Source organism: Sciurus carolinensis, chromosome 14 (genome assembly GCF_902686445.1).
Source record: "Sciurus carolinensis chromosome 14, mSciCar1.2, whole genome shotgun sequence".
Taxonomy (NCBI): domain Eukaryota; kingdom Metazoa; phylum Chordata; class Mammalia; order Rodentia; family Sciuridae; genus Sciurus; species Sciurus carolinensis.
Genome location: NC_062226.1, coordinates 31,013,463 through 31,036,418, shown reverse-complemented (window position 1 = coordinate 31,036,418; position 22,956 = coordinate 31,013,463). Strand labels below are relative to the sequence as shown.

Genomic DNA, 22,956 nt, shown 5'->3' with positions numbered 1-22,956 from the left:
AAACATATACTCATCTCCTTATCAAACAATTACTTAGCCACGCCCTTGGTGTTCTCTACTGGACTGGTTTTCCAGGCTTTACAACACAGTCACACTGAGGATTTTCCAAACCTTGAAGTTCTGCTTCTTTTCCAATTATAAATTCTACCTTCCATTCATTTTCCTCTCACCTCTTACTATAGGTAGTCAAGAAAAACAATGCCACACCCTCGACACTTTGCTTGGAGATTTCTTCCACCAAATATCTATTTACATCACTTGTAAGTTAAACTCAATTCAGCCACGTTCTTTACCATTTTAAAACATGGACTGTCTTTTTTCTAGTTTCCAAAAACATATTCCTCAATTACATATTAAAGCTCATCAGAATGATCTTTATCATCCAAACTTCCATCAACATTCTGATCATGAGCTCTAAGGTGATTTCTAACATTGAAGCAGTCCCTCCAGCTCTCCTCTTCACTGAGCCTTCACCAGAATCACCTGTAAGCCCCCTTTCATGGCATTATACCTCAAAATTATCCCAGCCTTTACCCATTACCTTGTTACAAGACTACTTACACATTTTTTAGGTATTTGTTCTAATATTGCTCCATCTCTTGGTATGAATGTCAGTCTATTCTTACTACTATAATAAAATACCTTAGAATGGGTAATTTATAAATAACAGAAATATATTGCTTACAGTTCTGGAGGTTGGGAGGTGTAAGATCAAGGTGCTGGCAGATTCAGTGACTAGTAAGTGTTCATTGATAGATGAATGAAGGGTTCATACATAGACGTACCTTGTTGCTGCATCCTCATGTGGTAGAAGAGGCAATACAGCTCCCTTCAACCTCTTTTATAAAGCATTTATCCCACTATGAGGACATGACTTAATCACCTCCCCAAATGCCCCATCTCTGAACCTCAGAGGATAGGTTTCAACATATGAATTTTAGGGAGACTCCACAGCAATAGGCATATGTAATGTATAAATCTATTCCCTATATTTGTGGAGCAAAAGTAAAAATATAGATCTACATACAGTATCATATCTATTTAGCATTAGTAAGTCAAAAGAACAAACAATTCAATAAAATATGTTCTATCTTCCTATCTGAAATACACCTTCATAATAACAAACAAGTTATTTGTAAAATTATAATATTTCTATCACTAGAAGTCTTAAAATATCAAAAATAACCCAATAGTATTATTATAGTACAAGTCTAGGTATTCTTTTGACAGGCCAGCAGTGTTTCAAATAAGTAAAAAAATATTCATAATTAATAAATTGTTACATATTCTTTCTGTAGTATCATGTTAGCAAAATCACTGATTATGTTGTTATGATCAAGATTTTCACATAATTTTTGTCCTCTTGACAGTAATTTTTAAGCAGACACCTTTCTGTGGTTTGAGTTATTCATTTTAATGTGAAGCAATTTTGCTTTGGAGAGGATGAAGAAATTGAAATAACCAATAAATGTATTTCTTTTTCCTTTTTTTTTTTTGAGTACCAGGGATTGAACCCAAGGGCACTTAACCACTGAGCCACATCCCCAGCCCTTTTTTGTATTTTATTTAGAGACAGGATCTTGCTAAATTGCTTAGGGCCTCACTAAATTGCTGAGGCTGGCTTTGAACTCGAAATCTTCCTGCCTCAGGCTCCCGAGCCTGGGATTACAGGCATGCACCATGGTGCCCGGTCCATTTCTTAAAGTAATACTTACATTCAGTAGTAAGTCATAAATTTATGAAATAGTTTGTGATAAATGATCATTGCAGAAATTATTTAATTTCATCATATAAACTGCTATCAATAACATTGCGGTTTCACTCTCAAAGCGATATCATCAACACGCTTATGTAAAGAATTGGCATCACAGTTCACACCTATTTATCTGAACATACAAACACACAAATTTAAGATTCGTGTAAGCCAATTGCAAATGTTATAACTTTGACTGCCAATTGCAACTGTTATAACTATGAATCCCTCTATGTAATACTGCTAGGATTCCAAATTTGAATAATAAAAAAACATGTACACTGTACACTATTGGGAACAACATTTTGTTAATCCAAGAATCTGTTGCATTTATTAATTCTAGTGATGCTGAAAAAGCATGTGAAAAAAATCCAAAACATTTTCGGTTTTAAAAAAATTCTATAAAATGTATGCTAGGGATTGATGGGTAGACATTCTTCCTAAAACCCACAACAGGAAATGAGAAAACTCTACACATTATGGAAATTATTACATAACATAGTAGTGGAGGTTATAAGCCATTACAACTGCATGATTATCATAATCAGTGTGAGGTTTTCTGATAGACCATATAGGTGAAATCTGACCACTTCTTTGAATGGGAGAGGAGGGAGCTATTTGTTTTCTTTCAACCAAATGGGATTATTTTATTCTAAACAAAGGAAGTATCAGAAAGCATACAGAAGGAAAAGAGTTTAGGCAGACACAACTAAAGTATCCTCATTTTACTTCTGTTATTCTAATTCCTCATTGGCTATGCATCATACCTACACAATCATCTCAAATACATTTCTACTGGTTCATCTTTACCTTGATTAGCCACCAATCACTGTTTATCCACTGTAATTAGGTATATTAGGAATAGTTGGACTATGATAGTTTTCCCTTTAGAGAACACACAGCAAATTTGACCCTGGACAAGGTCATTTGGATTGCTCTATACCCAGGGTCATCCAATTTCACCCTGTGAGCCATATTTGGCCTATAGCCTATTTGTGTGCTGCTACTGGGTTTAAGAATGTTTTTTGCATTTATAAGTGCTTAGAGAAAGAATACAAAGAAAATTGTTGCTTTGCAATATGTAAAAAGATAAGAAACACAAATTTCAATGTCCATAAATAAAGTTTAATTGGAACGAAGGCACCATCAGTTGTTACACAATTACCTATGGCTGCTTTTGTGCTATAATAGAGCTAAGGAGTAATAACAGAGAACTTATAGTTCACAAAGCTAAAGATATTTAGCATCTGACTAAAAGCTAAAGATATTTAGCATCTTTTTTACAGAAAAAGTAGCCAGATGGTAAATAGCCAGTCCCTAATCTAGAGGCATACAATCCCCATTATCATGGCTACCTCCCTGAATTACAAGTCTATGAATCTGATTGCTGCTCTCTCATTGTTGAGAATGCCAACATGTACATGCTCAGACATAAAAGTAATTTTATTATATTTGTTAATTATTGATTGTAGACTGATTCAACAATCTTACATCCATGATAAGCTTCCATATTGCCTTAAAATAATACATTCTTCACCTGGTTCTGGCCTTCCAACAACAAAGCTACAGTGAGGTATGAGCATATTTTTAAATGAGGAAATTACAAATATTTGAGTTTTAGGAAATAAATAGATGTCAGCATCTGATTCTTTTTATATCTGGTTTGCATGTCTGTGGTTCATTTTTGGTAAATTTTCCCTTGACAATTGCTATGATTGAGAATTGTTGAAATGATGACTATTTCAGGGCAGGTAGAGCCATAAGATTATTTCTACATATATAAGATTCTCGGTGTATAATGTTTGGTTCAGTGGAAACCATTTACCTTTCAAAAGTCGAGACATTACCATTCCCAGTCTTCCTGCCCTTTTGTTATTACAACTTCCCTCTTAACAATAAGAGATCAAAGATGTTCCTCTATGAAATCAAGAGATGCTAGTAAAGAGACTTTTCTTCTCAGTTTCCCAGAAATATCTATTCTTCTCAGAGTTGACTAGTCACCACTGGAATGAGGTGCTTCCTGAGAAATTTCTGGATCTCCTTCCAAGAATGTTCCTGTGCAGCTGCATGTGTGATAACCTCTCCTCCCCAGCTGATAGGTGTGCAAGCATTGGGCATCTTTGACGCCCAGCACAGTGGAGAGTAGGGTGGTTCTATCAGGTGGCCTGCCCCAGGATATGATAGCAGGGTCCAGTTGTTCTTCCCGTGTCTCCTCAACTTTTCTATGGCTTCCTTAGCATGTTCTTTGCTATTGATACTTTTATCATCTTCTCCCACAATGAAGAGGAAATGCCCATGGGCCTTTTCAATGGGAAATAAATACTGGCTAGCCTCAACTCCAATTTTCTCATAAATGCCCTGAAACTCTATAAACCCCAAGGCATTGGTGGATAGAAACTGTAGAGAGTAGGGTATGGACTGATGGGTATAACCACGGTATACATATGGAATGCCATAAGGGGAGTTTGTCCCATTAATAAGTATGGTGGCTATGACTTGTTTTAGGTAAATAGCCATAGACAGTCCAATCTCTGCTCCTTTGGATGTAGAGATTACGCCAATGCCTTGACCAAAGACCTGAAAAATAACAGAAATGAGATGTTATTCTACTCTTCATTTAGGAAAACCCACCATCTCAGACAACCAAAAACTTCAATGACCAATGGGAACAAAGCAAGTAAAAAAAATCCCCCCACATACTCATATACCTCATATGTAGAGTTCTGGAAGATAGAATGTGCACTCAAGGAAATACTCCTTCAAAAATGTATCAAGCTTTACTGACTAAATACTATAGCTTCAGCATTGTGTTTGGTTCTAAAGTGCCCTCAAGAAATATCAATGTCTTAAGGAAACTAACTAAAATGCATGTACTATTGCGAATAATATGTGTCAGGGTATAATGGTTAATAAACTTTGTTACACAAATTTTGAGCTCTCTGAAAGTTCAAAGGAAAAGGCACCCTATAGGAAGAAACTAAAAAAGAAGTTGGGTCAGTAGGATAGAGCATGAAATTTGAATAGAGGACTCAGCTTGCTTTCGTTGCAAAAGATTTCAAAAGGGAGTTTTGTTCAGTTTTCTTTATCCTTGCCAATCATCAAATAAGCATTTTTAGATCATCTAGCCTGTGTCAAGCAGTGGGGGCCCCAGAGAGAAAAGGCTCAATCTCTTGCCACCAAGGAACTCCCTATCAGAAAGAAATGCAGGAGAAAAACAGAACAGATGATCAGAGTATTATAAAGTCTATAATAATTAATAAGAATGTAGACAGACAAGGATACCAACCCAAGGAATAAATGCAGGATCAACGAAAGACTTTCAGAGGAAATGGACTAGGAATTGAGACTTCATGTAAACAATAGAAGCCAATAAGGAGCAGTATTCTTTGCTGAGTGTAACAGGCATTATTAGGTTGCCTATACCAGAATCATTCTCTACAATTTCAAGGCTCAGGTGTAGCTGCAGAAATATGCAAAATTCAGATCATAGAAAGTTTGTCTAACATTCTAGGAAGACTGGCATTTATCCTGTAGTAAAGGAGAAGATCTTGAGCAAACAGCTGTGCTCCAAAAAGGCTAATCTTGCAACTCTGACTTGAAAAAATAGAGGCAGGAAACCCAAAGTTTATTACAATAGCATAGGCAAGAAGTGATGGTATCTGAACAAAAGGGGACACCAGTGGAAATGAAAAGGAAACTACATGGTTCCAAGTAACTTATGTGTGTTGAATGTACAGCTAGCTCTCAGTCACCAGCTAGATACAGGAGTGCAAAGGAGGAGTTCAAGACAAGATGGTTCTGTGTGGCACAAAATACAGCCTTAATTCTCTTTTGAGCCCTAGCTCCTTGTAGAGTTTCAGAGAGAAACATCTTTTTATCTTTCTCTTTCTAAATTGGTCTTCTGTATTTTCAGGGAATTTTATCAATTAAATGTTTGGGATTTCCCCACTATTTAGAAAAGCATGAATGAGAATACTACTTATGGCAAGCTGATAGAAATGTGACAAATAGGACAAGGGGGAAAAAACTAAACAAATGGAATGAGGAACGTATTCTCTCTATTTCCCATACCACACACTAAAAGGTTGGTTTGAATCAATTAAAGGGTCTTTTAAAGATTTGAAATTTTTTTAATTTTCATTTTTAATTGACACATAACAATTATAAATTTATGAAGTATAGTGTGATGCTTTGAATCATGAATGCATTGTGAAAAGAGCAGTTAACATATTCATCACTTCAAACTTCACAAACTTATCTTTCTTTGTATTGAGAACATTTAAAATCTACTCCTTTACGAATTTTGAAATATACAATGCATTATTAATTATAGGCACCATGCTATAGACACCAGAATTTATTCCTCTTGTCTTACTGAAACTTAGTATCCTTTACTAACCTTTCCCTTTTCCCAACCCCTATTCCCCTTTTCTGAAATTCTGTGTCTTAATATAGAAGATAGAGAGCCATAGTTATGGCAAGGAGAAATGGGAACTCAGTGCATTTGGCCATGGAAGATAAAGCAAAAGCACTTATAACATAAAAGAACTAAAAAGTGTGACTCAATATATGTACTTTTTATCTAAATTGTTTCTGATCCTTAGAAGAACAGTAACTCTTGCTAAAACTTCTGTCACCAATTGTGGGGTCAGGGAATTCAAAGTTTTCAAAAGTCACTTAAAATCAACAATTCCTATCAGGAATGGAAAGATCTCTGATTTAGCAGAAGAGATATTGTGAAGCAGCTTTAATGAAAGTACTCAGGGCCTAGGAACAAAGTCTGGTTTCTAGCCTGGATCAGTAGTCATTAACTAGTTATCTTTATGACATTGCAAAAACAGTGATGGAAAAGTCATGCAGCAAGTATAAGGGGAACCAGACTAAGAAAGTGAAAAACAGAATCACATAATCTCTTTATTTCTCATCCAAGCCAAGTAAAGGGCTATCATAATGATAACATCGCCTATCTGACTGTTCAAGGACAATTCCATTTTATGCATCATAAATAGCCATTTAAAATTTCAGTACATTAGTAAATTGTCAGTAATTGTTGCTTGTCTTATTATTGCAAACCTGATTCTATATCGGTGATCTTTATATGAAAAATTATGTACTAGTTACATTTAATTTTAATTTAGTTCTTTATTTATACATGTAAATAAACTTTATTCTAAGTAAATATTTATTGTTTGTTTCATTTAAATAGTCTTCTTCCTCATAAAATAGCATATAGTGACATATGTCATTATATGGATTAAATCTGAACAACAACTGCAGATTATAAAACAATGCTTATAGCACAATATTGTATGCAACTTTCACCCAGTGGGGCATGCTTTCTATTTAAACACTGTAGTTGCAGTTGTGACGGTTTTTTCTTTTTTATTCATTGTACACAAATGGGATACAACTATTGTTTCTCTGGTTGTACATGAAGTAGAGTCATATCATTTGCATAATCATATATGTACACAGGGCAATGATGTTTGTCTCATTCTATTATCTTTCCTTCCCTCTGCCCCCTCCCCACCCCTCAAAATTAACAAGGGATAATAAGTGCCAACCCTATTATAGCAACAAAGTAAACATTTTAAGATTCAAAGAAGGATTGTAGATTGGACTACAATCAGAGTACTAGTACTAGAGTATTATGTTCAAGTCCTCTCAAGTAATTAAAGACTTGGACCCACTCTTCAAAGAAATGTTTAATAGTCATCTAGGTAAATATGGTGATGAGAAAATGATAACTATAATAATTGAGTGTTTAGTACTGTCAAGTACAATAATACTGGATTGATTATAATATTAGATTACCAAGTACTATAATAAGAACCTTGTTTCTATAATAGTCTTCAAATCCCACCATAACTTTATGAAGTTGTATCATTACAATATTATTTAACAGATGAAGAAACACTAAGTAACTTACCCAAATTCCCTGAACCAGATGAGATGAAGCTAGAAATAGAACTCATTTCTGTCTAAATCAAAACCAATGCCTTTCAATACTCTGATGGACACAGGTTAACTTCCTAGGCATTTTGTTTTTCTGAGCAAAAGAAATTGGATAAGAAATCAAGTGAACAATATGGGTATGTAATAGAATTTTGGGTTCACTGAGGGAGAATCTTAATTGGAAGTTAAGAGAAGTAACAGAATATTATGGTTATAAAAAAAACTGGGACTAAAACTTACTAAAGAGATAAAATTACCTTAGGATGGCTCAGGAGAAAGTTGGAAGCTTCCTCAAAATACTCTAAATCTAGTTTCTGTAGTTGAGAAGGTAGGTCTTTATAGCCCCAGTAAGCCAAGGCCAACGAGGCAAAGCCACGACTGGCCAGGAGACTGGACCGGTGTTCACACAGCCCGCCAATACCTCCAAACAAATCAATCACCCCTGGAAAAGGGCCCTCTCCTGAAAAAGAACCAAAAAAAAAAAAAAAAAAAAAAAAAAAAAAAGAGGGTTTAGAGAATGAGGAAAAGATAATAAGAATATGAAACCACAAGGGAGAAAAGCATTAGAAATTTTGAAATTAATGCATAAAATTTTAAATAGAATTCCCAAATTTTCAGCCTTGTAAGTGGGACTGAATTATGGCCTATTGACAAGGTGTCCATTTACATAGTTTTAGAGTAAAGAAAGTCAAAAAATTGGGCTAATACTTCTTAACCCATAAAAGGTACATAAACAAACCTCAGGAAAACTTGGAAGATCCTAAAATTATATGCAAAAATAGAATATATGTTTAAGTGTGCATTTTACTGATGAGAGGTGCTATAGTTTGGACTGGAATGTCCCCCAAAGGCCCATGTTTTAAAGGCTTGATCCAAGGGTGACAGTATTGGGAGGTGGTAGAATCTTGACAAGATGAAATAGTAGGAGGTCTTCAGGTCACTGAGGGCACACCTTTGAAGAGGATAGTGGGACCCCAGCCCCTTCCTTTCCCTCTCTTTTGCTTCCCACATGGTGAGCAGTTTTCCTCCACCACACACTCCAGCCAGGATGTGCTGCTTTGCCCAAAACAAACAACTGATTAGGTACTGAAACCTCTAAATCTGTGAGCCACAATAAAACTCTTTTATTTATAAGTTTACTATGTCAGGTATTTGCTACAGCAATGAAAAGCTGACTAACACAAGGGGTGGGGGGATCCAAAGAATTAACTGGGTTTTCAAAGAAGTATATGACTCAAAAGAATTTTTTTTTAAAGATTACTTTTGCTAACATCCTGGCTTGTTACTGTTTGGTTACACTAATCTGACTACTTTGATGAAATCTCCCAACTAAGCAGATATAAATGATGAACTCTCACTAAGTAATGCTCTTTATTCCCTACATCCTAATGCTGGGTAAAAAAGAGGCATGTTAAGAGAATCATTCTATACTCCCTTTCTGAATAGCAAGCAGCTTATTTTCAATAAAGCAGAGTCCATACACTGAAAGAAATTTACAGTGGATTTACTGGGATAATTCTATTGTTGGATACATTGGATACATGATTTTATCTAATGAAGATCAGTCCCACCCATGTTTAAAAGGAATGGTTTGATTTAAAAAAGTATTAGGAATTTTTTAAAATTATTGTATTTACATTACTTTGAGAAAAGAAGTGATACTTAATACGTCTTGGTTTAAAAATGTCACTTTAATAGATGAATAAGGATAAGTTTTGCATCTTCTGCTTGGAAGGAAAGGGGAGAACTATTAAGAGTACCTTATCTATAAAGAATGTTGCAGTAGAGAAATGTTTTGAGACCCAACTCAATCTTTTTATGACCCACACAACTCATCCTTCTGTGTTCCCACAGAATAAACACTTCAAGTGGAAAACCCAGTATATGCAATGTCAAAAGGGTTCACAAATAGTACATCCAGAACCAGCACATCATTCCCAACATGGAAGAATTGTATCAATACACAAATTTTTAACAGGGGTGGAGTTCTAAAGAAACAAGTTTGTGCTACTTACTTCCTGATCCTGCATACAAGTCTGTATGCTAATTACTAGATATAAAAAGTTAAGAATTATCCAAATAAGTACATATGTCATGGTAAATTTGAAAAGAGAAGATTAGTTCTATACCATCTTTAACTCTTTGTTGCCAAAAATCAACCTTAGTACATCAAGAGTCCTCAAATCCTCTGTTATAGTTTAGATATTAGGTATCCCCCAAAAGCTAAAATGTGAGAAAATGCAAGAAAGTTTATGATCGCCCACCGCCCGCGGGGACAATCACAACGCGTACACTCTTCTTGAGCACAGGAACCAAAAGGGTGTTTATTCCACAAGTCTCAGACTTATATTGAGAACATCAGCCTATCAGAGAGTAGACTACCAGGAAAGTCAGCCTATCAAGGAACAGTCTCCAGGCAGATACCAGGATCGCCTCATGTACAACAGCCAACCAGAGTTACTTCCTAAAACTTGTTTACGAGTGCAGCTATGTCTGGCAAGCTGCCAGGCGCCATCTTAGAGATTAGGCCACGGTGTGGCTCTGGGGCCCTCAGAGTCCGCCCTTGACATCTCCCCCTTATTCTTTAAATAAAGAAAAGATGACTTGGGACCATGCCTGTCTTAGGTTGTCCATGGCAAATTACATCCTTACCCGTCATTGGAATTCTGACCTCTAGGCGTCAAAACCCTGTCTTAGGTTGGTATGCATTTCCACAGATCTTACCCGTCTTTGACTACTGGTCCAGCATGCTTAGCCATACTTGGGGGGATGTGCCTGTCTCAATGGCTGTCAAAGTCTGTACTATAGCCCGTTGATCACATCGGGCATCTTGGCGAGCTCTTATTTGGCTGCGTATAACATAGGCTATCCCTAAGCAGATAATAATCAGAACAGCTACTGTTCCAGCCCACTGTTAACAAAGAGAACATCTCGGATACCGATGCAACTTGAACCCTGGTAGCATTGACTCTGAGTATCAAACGTAGATGACCAATTACCAGTAAGGTAGACAGATTTTTAGATAACATAACCACAGAGCTAAGGTTATTATAAGCAATAGGGGTGACGCACACTGCTCTTAAAGGATAAACACATCCCAGTCCCAAAAGTTCTTGCAAGATATCCACTTGTTCTTGTAGTAAGTCCACTCTTTGATTTACAAGGAGTATGCCTGCTGTTAGATGTTGGTTTAGGGTCTCTTTAGTCTGTAAGGCTGCAGCTGTATTTTCGACCAAGTGATTGTTGTTGCTGTCTGTATGGTTGTGTCAATGCTGCTGCTGCGGTTGCGGCTGCCACTGCAGAGACTGCTACCGTGGTGACCATGGCCACTGTGATGCCAACACTGGCAATTCCGCATCTGTAACAGAGACTGGGACTGGTAGGAAGATAGGAACACACATTAAGACTGCCAGCGGGAACCTAGAAGCATTCCAACATTGAGAGAGATAGCATCCTAAGAGACTAAAAAGAGGTTGTAAGTTAGTTCAAGGGGGGCTACGAGCATCATGGTCATCAGAAGTATGTTGGTCTGAGTTACTTATTGGTAGCGTTGGCACTGGTCAAGTTAGTCGCTCAGGAACCCAGATAGGCAATGTTTTACCCTGTGGAAACACACAAACCGAGCCACAGCTCCAGTAAAGCACCGGGTCCGGGCCGTTCCATTGTCCTGTAAGAACATCCTTCCATTTTACCGTCGCTCTATCATGTTGTTTATGATTGCCATGTCTCTCAGCGGCACAGCGACTCTCATTATCCAGAGTTAAAAATTTTTTAAATAAAGAGGCAAAGAGAAAGTTTATCTTTAGGGGACCTGAAGGTCTCCCTTATTCCCCCTTTTTGTTTATTTACAGACTTTCTTAGCACTTATTTAGACCCTCATGTATTTGATCACATAAGCACTTTCTTACCCAGAAACATTTTGTTTTTCACTAGATATATTTCCATATCTAGAACCTTTTATTTATTTATTTTTTCCTATCTGTTGAGCTCTTTGTTCACATTCTGAAACAACTCTTATGAAATTTCTGAATTTAGATAAATTACTCTATTTTAACAAGATTAAATATTTTGTTATTTATAGTACTCTAATTGAAACACAGTTGAAACTTTTAGAACCCTTTGTGTATAGAATTGTACCTGTTAGGACATAACTCTTAGTAACCTTGTTTTTAGTTTAGTGATGACACAAAACAATTTTCTGTACAAACACATTTCAGTAATCCCATGCATGTCAATTCTAATTCACTTATTTTCTTAAAAAAACCCAAGATATTAGACAAGTGTCCTGAACAGTATTTGCCAGCTTTTTCTTGTTGGAGGAAAGTCCTAGAAAAATTGATGTTAGACATTTTATAAACATCAACATTATATTAGTTTGACCACCTAGAGACTTGCAAGTTATTTTCAAGACATTTTACTTCTATTAGTTTACCCAATTTAAATCGAACCTTTTTAAATCATGTGAATTAAAAATATTTGGATTCATTTTTAAATTTTAATTTTAGAAGCACTCAGTTTTGATACAGACAAAACATGACATCAGACAGCACAACATACACATAACACAAAATCAAAGGCCTTGAAACTTTATAGGTGCATCTCCATTGCAATGTAAGAGATGTTCAAAAACTCTAGTTGAGTAAAAAAAAAATAGAACTGATCAAAAAAGTCATGAGCTCAAAAAAAAAAAATGTAGAATTCAAAAAAAACAAGAGTCCTGGAAAAATGAAGCGGCTGTTAAGTACTTTAGTAAAGCACCATAAAATTTACTTTTGCTGGAGTTCAGGTAAGACTTTTTGCTCTTTTTTTTTTTTTTTTTGGGGGGGGGGGTTTGAGACAGGTCTCCTACTGAGCCTTCAGGCTTTCTCTATTTACATTTCAATGTAAACCTTGACTGAGATTTGGATCTGAAAGGGGCTAAAATGTTCCAGCAGAAACTTGATGCCTAGGGCATTTTAACCCTTAATCCTGGTTAGTAATCAATTCAGGTTTGGACTCAGAAAATTGTGAAACAATTATCTCCCAATACTTGTGGGGACTGGGGCTACTATATCATACTCCTTACTAGGACATGCCACTGATGGTTGGGCTGGTTACTCCCTCCCCACCGGCGTACGTGGGACCTTGTGGCAGGAGGACTAGGTGGGCTGGACCGGGGAATGGAAGCAGAAACAGCTAAGTCAAAGTTGGAGGAGGAGAAGGGATTAAGAGGGGGAGAAGAAGGAGGCATTCGAGTTTGCAGGAAGAGCAGAGAAGCGCAAGAAAGAAGAGACTTGAAGATAAGGAATCCTTTTCCATGTGCCCGCTTGCTTGCAGAAGCTGTGTGCCAATATCTTTGGTAGCCACAATCCACCTTCCTATGGAGCAATCTTTCATCCCTGCACAGGCCAATTTGTGATCGGTAGTCATTCCTTCCCAAACTAACATTTTAACATTTACTGGGAAGGCCATAAAGGGAGGATGGAGGTTAAGAGTCTGTGAGTTCTTGCCCAGTATCATAAAATGGCCACCGGGAAGATTTCCCGCCATCCGGAAGGAGGAGGGCAAGGGCTTTACAAGATGGCAGCAATGAGCCTCCCCGGGGCCCTCCCTATGTGTAGAGGCTGGCTGCCCTCGTGGTTCCTCAACCTTGGGAGGAGCGGATTGAGATGGATTGGGCTCCTCATTAAAGGTCTCCCAATGTTGTTTACTATGTGGCAAGTTTCTGGAAGGAGATTCAACGGGAGGAGCCGGCGGTTCTTTAGGCGGCGGCTCTTTGGGGAGAAACTTGGAGCCCCCTTTGGGAGGTCCTGGAGAGAAGCAGGCCTTAAGGGCGGATAATGTAGGGCAGACTCCTAATGGGGGACCCTCCCCTAAACTGATTTCTCTCTTCCTAACAAGTTGTTCCTCACACCCAGTTTCATTTTCCTTGTCTGTCTCTGATCTTATTGATGCCCTTTCTGATGCTTTAGACCTTTCCTCTTTTATTTCCTCCAAAACCTCTTCCCCTTGTTTTATGGCCTCTCTGCATTTGGTTCGGGCTGTTTTAGTTTCAAGAGGAATTCCATTGGCCCGGAGCAAATCCTTTAAGGGACTTTCCATGTGCATTCGTGACATTTCAGTGCCCATATTTCTCTATTAAACTAACAGAATGCAAAGCACTTTAACTAGCAAAACAAAAGCGAAAGCACTTACACTCAATCTCCATCGCTTATCCCACGAACTTTAACTCGTCGCTTATCCCGCGAACTTTAACTCGTCGCTTTTCCTGCGAACTTTAACTCGTCACTTTTCCCACAAACTTTAACCTGGCCAGACTGTACTTTACTTTCCCTGTATTTACCTGATCAGTTCCTTCTTTGTAACTCGAGATCCCGGGTTTCGGCACCACTTATGATCGCCCACCGCCCGCGGGGACAATCACAACGCGTACACTCTTCTTGAGCACAGGAACCAAAAGGGTGTTTATTCCACAAGTCTCAGACTTATATTGAGAACATCAGCCTATCAGAGAGTAGACTACCAGGAAAGTCAGCCTATCAAGGAACAGTCTCCAGGCAGATACCAGGATCGCCTCACGTACAACAGCAAACCAGAGTTACTTCCTAAAACTTGTTTACGAGTGCAGCTATGTCTGGCAAGCTGCCAGGCACCATCTTAGAGATCAGGCCATGGTGTGGCTCTGGGGCCCTCAGAGCCCGCCCCTGACAAAAGTTTAGAGGTGAAATGATCGGGTTATGAAAGGCTTAATCTGAGCAGTGCATTAATCCCCTATAGGGGTTAACTGGATGGTAACTGTTGGCAGGTAGTGTGTGGCCGAAGGAGATGGGTCTTGGGGACATGCCTTTGGGATATATATTTTGTCCTAGAGAGTGGAGCTGTCTCTTTCTGCTTCCTAGTGCCATGTTCTGAGATGCTTTCCTCCATCATGCCCTTCTGTCTTAATGTTATGCCTTATCTCAGGTTCAGAACAATGGAATTGGTCATCTATGAACTGAGACCTCTGAAACCCTGAGTCCCAAATCAACTTTTCCTCCTCTAAAATTGTTCTTTTCAGGTCTTTTGGTCAGAGCAGAGAAAAAAGATGACTAAAACACCATCTCAGTTCTATAAGTGAAAGATTAAATAAAGGCAACATATTCTGATGAGGTGATGGCTATGTCCCAGATGAAAGCACCTGTTTGAAGAAGTAGACCTCAAACAGATCAGAAACCTAGGTCTGGTGAAGTCTTCTTGGAACTAACTTTGCTTCATTCACAACCAAAATAAACTCTGACCAATAGATGTTTAAAACTATTTACTAGTATGAAGAGATCATGGGAAATAATGAGTTGTTCTGCTAAGTGTTATAGCCATTAGGAAGTATTCTATATTACCTGATTTATGGAATATTCTATATGCAATATATACGGACTAATGGGAATAAAATTTCTTTGCATTATCTTCATTCGTTGCAATCTTTCAATCCAACATACCACCGGCTTGTTGTGACAACAATGCAATAAATATGCTTATACTGAAATGCAACATGATAGATAGAGCCTCCAAAGGTGCTGGGACACAGCTTCTGTGATATCAAGATGAGAATCTTCAGAATAGTCAGGTTTAAAGCAGATAAATTTAGTATAAATCCAAAACTTTAGAAATCCCACAACGTAGGGATTCCATTAACTGTATTAGTCATATCCTTAGACAAGTTCCAGACTCAGAGTTACAGTGGAATAGCATGACATTCTTGTTTTGATGACCTAAAGCTAACTCTGATTCTAAGGCAGGCAAAGAGAGCTCTATCTATTATCCACATCAAAACTAAATTGCTAGAAGGATTAAGGATTCAAAAGAAGAAAAGCAAGGATAATAATAACAGTAATCCAACTCACCTGAAGGGAGAAAGAGGGCTCCTCGAAGGCGGCCTTCCTCGACCGGGATCCGTGTAACACCCGGTGCCGCATACCACCTTTCCAAAGTCAGGCTGACCATTGAGGTACTAGTAACTTGATTTCTTAGTGGAGACTGTAGGTCACAAAGTTTTATTTGGACTCGGAAAGGGCTATTCATCACATCTTTTTTCAGTAGTCTAGTTAGCAACTTTTTAGGTTTCAAGGACCAGAAAAGACCCATGGGGTGAACTCCCACATAGTCACCTCCAAGTGCAGAATCATGTTCCAAATCCACCTCGCCAACTTTATTGGCCCTATAGTAGGCATGAGAATAAAACATGTTCTCCTTCTCATCTTTCAGTGATGCCTGAAGAGTCACCACCTGAAAAGGACTTAGGCCTGTAATTCGGATATGCACTGGCTCATCAACAAGTGCACTTAGAGGAGTAGCTGTCAGCTGAACCATTTTTGCTGTGTGGCAATCTCAGATCATTCTTTAGGAATATCTTCAACAAAACCTCAAAACTGAAAGAAAGAAGGAAGGAAATAAGGTATTAAGTTAATGAACTGTGAAATGGACCAGTAGTCAGACCTCTTAAGATTCAGTTTAAACACTCCTTTAGCATATATCCTGTTATAATCTCTAATGCAAGATGCCTGAGGGTTTTCAACAAATTTCTAGAAGACAGAAAACAAGATGGTAAGTTTTATAAGAATGAATCAGGGTTGAGGAAGCAGCAGTCCAAATGCACATGAATGATGTCAGTACTTCAGGAAGATATCACAATTTGCAATGTGGGAACTCTGGAAAAATAAGGTATAATGAATTATAAAACTGAGAGGCAGGATTGAAAACAGAATGATTTATTGAATATGTCTCTATATAGAACAGCTGGCTCCATTACAAATCCTCTCCCCAAACCCTGTAAATTGAATGTATAGCATGGAAGAATTTACCTATGATAGCACTAAAATAGGAGGACCTTTTCAAAATAGAGTAAAATCTTACAAAAACAAATCTGATGTGTGCATTGTTGCCTACAGAAAAAATATCTACCACTTTGTATTTAGGATTTAGCAGTCCTTAAGCAAAACTAGAAGCTGTCAAGACCTTCAGGGATACAGAAGTCTTGCTGAACTTTTTATAACCTCACTTCTAATAATTAATCTTTTGGTTAATGAGAGAAAACCACAAGAGTGACCACTCTTCTTACTCTAGCAACCATAACTATCTAAATAAACTACAAAATCAGATTTCATTTCTTTAGTTTTTGCCTTTGTTTTTGTTTTAACTCATTAGATTACTGAGAATGCCAAGAATCCAAGTGAATTGAACACCAGCAAGTGACACATTACTCGTAGGAGACAAGAAATTTTCTCTCCTACATGCTGATTTTCAATTACAATAAAGCAGAAAAAAAGAAACCCCATAGAGAAAAGTGAGAAATCAATGGAACATTTAATGGACTTTTAATGAATATGTGGAGGCTAGTTTGACAGATTAGAATTTTGAGAAACTCCAACCGTAGTCTTTCTCCATCTGCCAACTTTCTATAGGACTTCATCACATGCTCAAGGACAGGGTGTCAAAGTCTGAGTGCACGGAGGCATGCTGGGAGCTGAGATGAACTCTGAGGCACTACAGGCCTTTGTATAAAGTAAGGCAGTTGCACACCAGAGGCTGAGGGCAGAAGAGCAGAGACTGATGTCCCCATACTCAGGAAGCCAGGAGCATAGCTGCAAAGAAAGCCCTATAGTGCCTCTTCTAACAGAAGAACTGCAAATCAGAATTTCCCAGTTTGAAAAGCCAGCATGGCCATAAAAATAAAGATCTATCCAGATGTTCCTTAATGCTGAGACCACAGGCTCTTCTGATGAGAAAAATCCAATCCCACAACCAAAACTATTGGAAACCAATGATGCACTGATCACATAAAGCTGCAAAGCCCAGATTCAGCTCAACCACAGATTAAACTGATTTAGCCCCTACTTCCCACTTTCTGACAGAATAAGAAAACATCCTTTCCTGGAGGTAAATTTTTTTTAACTCATCATTATTATTAATGATTTAGCACTGGGAATTCAGACTCAGGGAAGGGAAGCTAGGCAAGCTCTACCACTGGGCTACATTCCCAGCCCTTTTTATTTATTTTGAGACAGGCTATGCCTAATTTGCTAAGGCTGGCCTTGAACTTGTGATCCTTCTGCCTCAGCCTCCTGAGTAGCTATACTACAAGTATGCTCCTCTCAGTCCTTATTTTTATACAAAATATCCAGGAGTCAATTCTTTAAAAAATTATGAGGGAGGGACAGAAGTTTTAAAATTGACTTATGATTACAAGAGAAAACAATTGGTAGAGTAGAAAAGGAAATGGCCCAGATATTGGAATTGAGACAGAAAATGGAAGAGTAAAGGACCTGCCAACATAAGACAACTCAACTGAAAGTAGCCAAACTAAAGTACAAATAGAAAAAAGAGTATAAAAGAAGAACAGAGCACTGGAGATGTGTGGGACGATATCAAATACCAATTAGAAATAGGAGAGACACAGAAGACATACTTGAAAAAAAAAATGGGTGAAATTCCCCCCAATTTGTTGAAAAACACCATGCCACAGTTACAAGAAACTTGACCAAGGAGGATAAAAGCCAAGAAACCCACGACAATTACATACAGTCAAACTGGTAATATAAAGAACAAATTTTAAAAGCAGCTGAGAAAAATAGAAACACTACATTTAGGAGAATGACTAATATAAATAACATTTGAAACAATGAAAATCCAGAAGAAAATACATTTTTATAAAATTTAAACAAAACACTAAAAATGCCTTATCTAACAAAAATACATTTCAAAAATGAAGGGAAAATAATTTAAAGGAAAACCCCGAGAAATTATGTAGGTGACCCGCACTCCAAGAAATGCTAAAATACTGAAGGGAATTGTATGAAAGGGAGAACTTAATCTGTTGTGAAAGGTGAAAATGAAGAGCAAAAACTGGTAGTCATCTGGGCAAATGTAAAAGTCCTTCTTCAAAATTTCCTCATATATATAGACGTGTGTATTTTAAGGCAATTAAAATAAAAGCATAAGGTATAGAAATAAAATGACAAAAATGTAAAAGTGACCAAATAATAAAAACATATAAGATGTAGAAATAAAATAAAATGACAAAAAGGTGAAACTGGGATAAGCATAATTTTCTTGTTGTAAGACTCTTCTATCACTGTTTTTTCAAGTAATAAAAAATTATTTGCAGTTAGACTAAGAGAACTTAAAGGACCTACCCGTCAGGAGTTCAGCTGAGCTGGGAGAGAAAGGGAGAGCTGAGCTACCTGCCAGGTGTCAGAGTAGCCAATTAAATCAACAAGCTAAAAACAAAAGAATTAAGGCATCAGTCATTTACTGTGTTGTCAAAGCGAAAGTCTAAACTAGAGAAAGAGCTCAGACAATGCAGAAAAACGTCAAGGGATCAGTTCAGACTCAGAGGCCATCTCACTTCGGAGGGAGTCCCAAACAAAAGGCTCTGGCAATTTTATAGACCCCTAGGGCAAGGAAGTGGAGGGGAAAGTTGAGGAATTGAGAAAATGCTAAGTAATGAGTCAGAGTAGAGAAAAGTGTCTAAATCTTTCCCTTCCTCCGGGCATGAGGAGGCCTCAGTAGAAGTGCCTGACAGGAACATGGAAATTGGACTTAATCAAAGATCTGAGATAGATACTTAAAAATAAAAGACCCTGGGCTAGAAATGCAAATATGTGAAGAACTTCGTGGACCTGAGTCTTTGACTGCCACTCTTTTCAGAAACTGCAATGCACTGCCTTATCATGAGGCCATCTTATCTCTGTATCACAATGTCTGATATTAACTGCAAGACTCAAAGGCAAGGGGATAAAAATCATCTGGGAATCATTCTTTCACATATCTGGGAGTTCTTTCACATCATTTCCAGTATATGTGAGTCTCACTGTGGTCTTTCTGCATAGGATAGTTTGAATTTCTTCACAGAATGGTGTGTTGGAAAGGCAAATATTCCAAGAAAGATAGAGATAGGTGTAAGTTATAATCTCTGCCATTATATATTGGTTCAAGCCCACATTAAAATTCAAGTGGAAGGACGTAGACTTCTACTTATAGTGGGACAATTAGTCACATTGTTGAAATTAAAAAAAAAAAAAGGATGTGGGATGAAATGTGTATTTGTACATATATTTGTACGTATATTTGTGCTGTCATTGGCAATCTTAGGAAATACAATCTGCCACAACAAGAAAGGAGGAATAAAGGAGCAAATAATAAATAGAACTAATAGAAAACAAAATACCAAGGTGGGAAATTTAAACCCAATGAAATTTAAACCCAATTTCATTAAATATATGTGAACTAAAGACTCCAATTAGAAGACACATGTTGTCAGATCAGTTCAAAACTTAAATTGTTCTTTTTCAGAAACACTGTTGAGATTTAGACATATAAAAGTAAAAGGGAAGAAAAATGCACACAACACAAACATTGAGCAAAAGAAAGCTAATGGGGCTATATTTACCAATTTAGATGATATGTTTTATATAATTACATATTTATTAACATGTATCAAGTTATATGTCAAGATAGTTGTTGGAGAAAATGAAGGATGTTTCAATAATGATAAGAAATAGTTTGTCGAAAAAAATTCTAAACACATAAGTACTCTGCAATAACAAGAGTTTCAAAATGCATGCACCAAAAAAGTACTCACAATCAGAGTTGAGGATTTTAACACTTTACTCATAGTAATTTAAACACATTTTTAAAAATTAGTAAGATACAGAAGATTTAAACACTTGCAACCAACTTGATCTAATTGACCTAATTGACATTTACAAAACACTACACCCTCAAACTTCAGAATATACTCTTTCAGAACATATACTCTTTCTAAAGAAACCAGGATACTGATTTTTGCTTAGAATGTAGAAGACTGGATGTAGAAACTTAGAATGAAGGAAGCTGAAGGTAGAAACTGACCTAACAGTGTTTCAGTCACAGTGAGTACTGAGCACTTAAAATGACTGCCCAAAATAATCCAAAGGTCAAAGAAGAAATCACTAGGAAATGGGAAGACATTTTTAACAGAATGATATTGAAAACAAAATATATTTTAAGTCTTGTGAATTTAGTTCTGTGAGGAAGAGTACAACCTTCTCTTGCAGGCACTTAACACACAAGGTCAGGGGCAGCAAGAACTGTAAGCTCATGCTTTGTGGGTAAAAACCTGCCCTCTCTCTCCTCTCTGTCCACCTTTCCTTCCTAATTGCCTGGAAGACTTCAAGTTCCAAAACTCCAGAATCAGATGCAAAGATAACGTTCTCTCAGACTGTTAAACCAGTTCCTTCAATTAATTGTATAAAATCAAATCCTCTATTAGTGGGATTGAGGAAGCTAAAAGAAATTTCATTTATTTACTATCAATTGATATTTCAAGCAAGTTCAGTTCTGAAACTGCCACTGGATATACTGCATGTTCATCCTTGTAATCTTTTATTAGAGAGAAAATATGGTGCAGGAGAGGCACAATCTGGTAATGTAGTAGAGTTGAAGAATGAGTATGACAGCTGAGTTGATCAAGAATGAGAACACTGAAGGCTGAAGAGCTGGTCAAGGAAGAACTTGCTGTGTGTGTTATTTTGAGTTTCTCCATGACTGACCTTGATATAACAACTCAAGAACCAGTAGTTTATTTTGAAGGTGTTCCAGGAAACATCAGTAGAGGTGAGAACCAAAAAAATGATCAGTTGAGGGCCATGCACATGTGTGTGTGTGTGTTCTTGTGTGTGTATAGACACACATGAAAAAATGCTAGTGAGAATGAGCCTATTGAGACAGAAGAGCTGAGAATAAGAATTCAATGAGTAAGAATCACTTCTGTGAGTCTATAGATCCAAAGAACCATATTGCACTTGTAACAATATTCAAGAAAATGAACACTTAAGTTCAAACAGAAATACATGGCAAAGTCAGGAATGGAATTCATATCTCCAACTCTTAGCCAAATTGATTAAGAGATCAATAAAAATTTATCAAGGATCTACATGTGATAGTCACTGGAAGATTAAGTAAATACCTGTTCTAACTAAGCTTAAGGTCTAGTATTTCTTCCATATATTACCCATTTAGCTTCTATTTAAATATCACGTCATCCAGTATCCAAACAGAAATTGACTCATACTTGTTTTCTTGATATGTTTTTTATCATGATGATTACACTTACCTACTGGAAATCATTCCTGAGTTGTATAAATAGGTGTAACATGTAGTTAAGGCTTCAAGAAATATTTTCACAAAATGTAATTCTAACATGTCATTTATCTTACATTAAAACAAAATTGCTGGCAGGGATGTGGCTCAGTGGTAGAATACCTGCCTGGTACACAGAGGGCCCTGGGTTTGGTCCCCGGAAGGAAGGAAGGAAGAAAGGAAGGAAGGAAATAAATTGCCCTTCTAGCAAAATATTTACAAAATAGGACCACAATTTAACTTTCCAGTCTAAAAGGGTTTCTTTTAAATCCTAGAAAACAGTTGTTAAAAAGAGGGAAAAAATATTGAGGGGGATGGAAAAGACAAAGAAAAGTCTTTTCTGCTAGCCTTTCATTTTCTTAAAAACATACTGAATATTCTCATTCATAGCAAGTTCCTATTTACATTCTTTCTAAGCAAAATCTGACCGAAGACACTCTTACCTGAGCACTCTTGGGAACTCCACAACTCTCTGAGATTATGAAAAAAGCAGAGAAATTATTTGTCCTCATAAACTGCTAAATTTCAAACACTGATTTGTATTTCTAATTCAAGAGTTGAGATTTTAACCTACTTCCTATCAGCCCAGAAGAAATAGTCCTAAATCTAAAGCAAAATACCTGATTTTTTTCTTCCTCTTGAGTCTTCTTTTCCAGCAGTAAAGGAAAAGGATAGTTACTCGTTGCCCTAAAGGCCAAAATCTCAAATGTCTTTTGCAAGAGCTACCAGCACCAGCTTACCCACCACCTGACTCTAGTTTCCTATTAACTTTTAAACTTTAGTGAAACTAGCCCCCTCCCTTTTCCCTCTTTTCATGTTCTCTTGAAATTTCTTCCTCTTAGGGATCGACACTACATTTTACTCACATATTAACTTTCTTTATAAACAAGTTTTTGTTTGTTTTATCTCTATTGACACTATTTGGGCGTATCTGTCCTTCACAAATAAAGAACTACTGAAGAACTCTGAGTTCGCAAAGACTTTCTTTCCCAAGGCCATACCAGCTGGCAACTATAAATGTGGTCACAGTGATGGATAGCAAAATATTTTTTCTAGGGCTTAATTCCAACTTTCAGAGTTTGGGGAACACCAAATCTCCTCTAAATTCCCTCTCC

General features: G+C 37.2%; 1 protein-coding gene across 3 annotated transcripts; it reads right to left on the bottom strand.

Moving 5' to 3' along the window:
- Positions 1-2,839: 2,839 nt before the first annotated feature.
- LOC124964957 (bile acid-CoA:amino acid N-acyltransferase-like) lies at positions 2,840-22,634 on the bottom strand. 3 transcript variants are annotated; one of them, XM_047525752.1, is made up of 5 exons: positions 22,462-22,634; positions 22,285-22,313; positions 15,568-16,092; positions 7,966-8,168; positions 2,840-4,330 (listed from the first exon to the last, which is right to left on the bottom strand). In XM_047525752.1, exons 3-5 carry the CDS (start codon positions 16,031-16,033, stop codon positions 3,737-3,739), a joined length of 1,263 nt encoding a protein of 420 aa, XP_047381708.1. In that variant the 5' UTR covers positions 16,034-16,092; positions 22,285-22,313; positions 22,462-22,634; the 3' UTR covers positions 2,840-3,736. The 3 variants fall into 3 exon arrangements, with proteins under 3 accessions (XP_047381708.1, XP_047381707.1, XP_047381709.1); XM_047525751.1 differs by lacking the exon at positions 22,285-22,313 and having other exon boundaries at positions 22,462-22,633; XM_047525753.1 differs by lacking the exons at positions 22,285-22,313; positions 22,462-22,634 and adding an exon at positions 18,856-18,879.
- Positions 22,635-22,956: the final 322 nt, after the last annotated feature.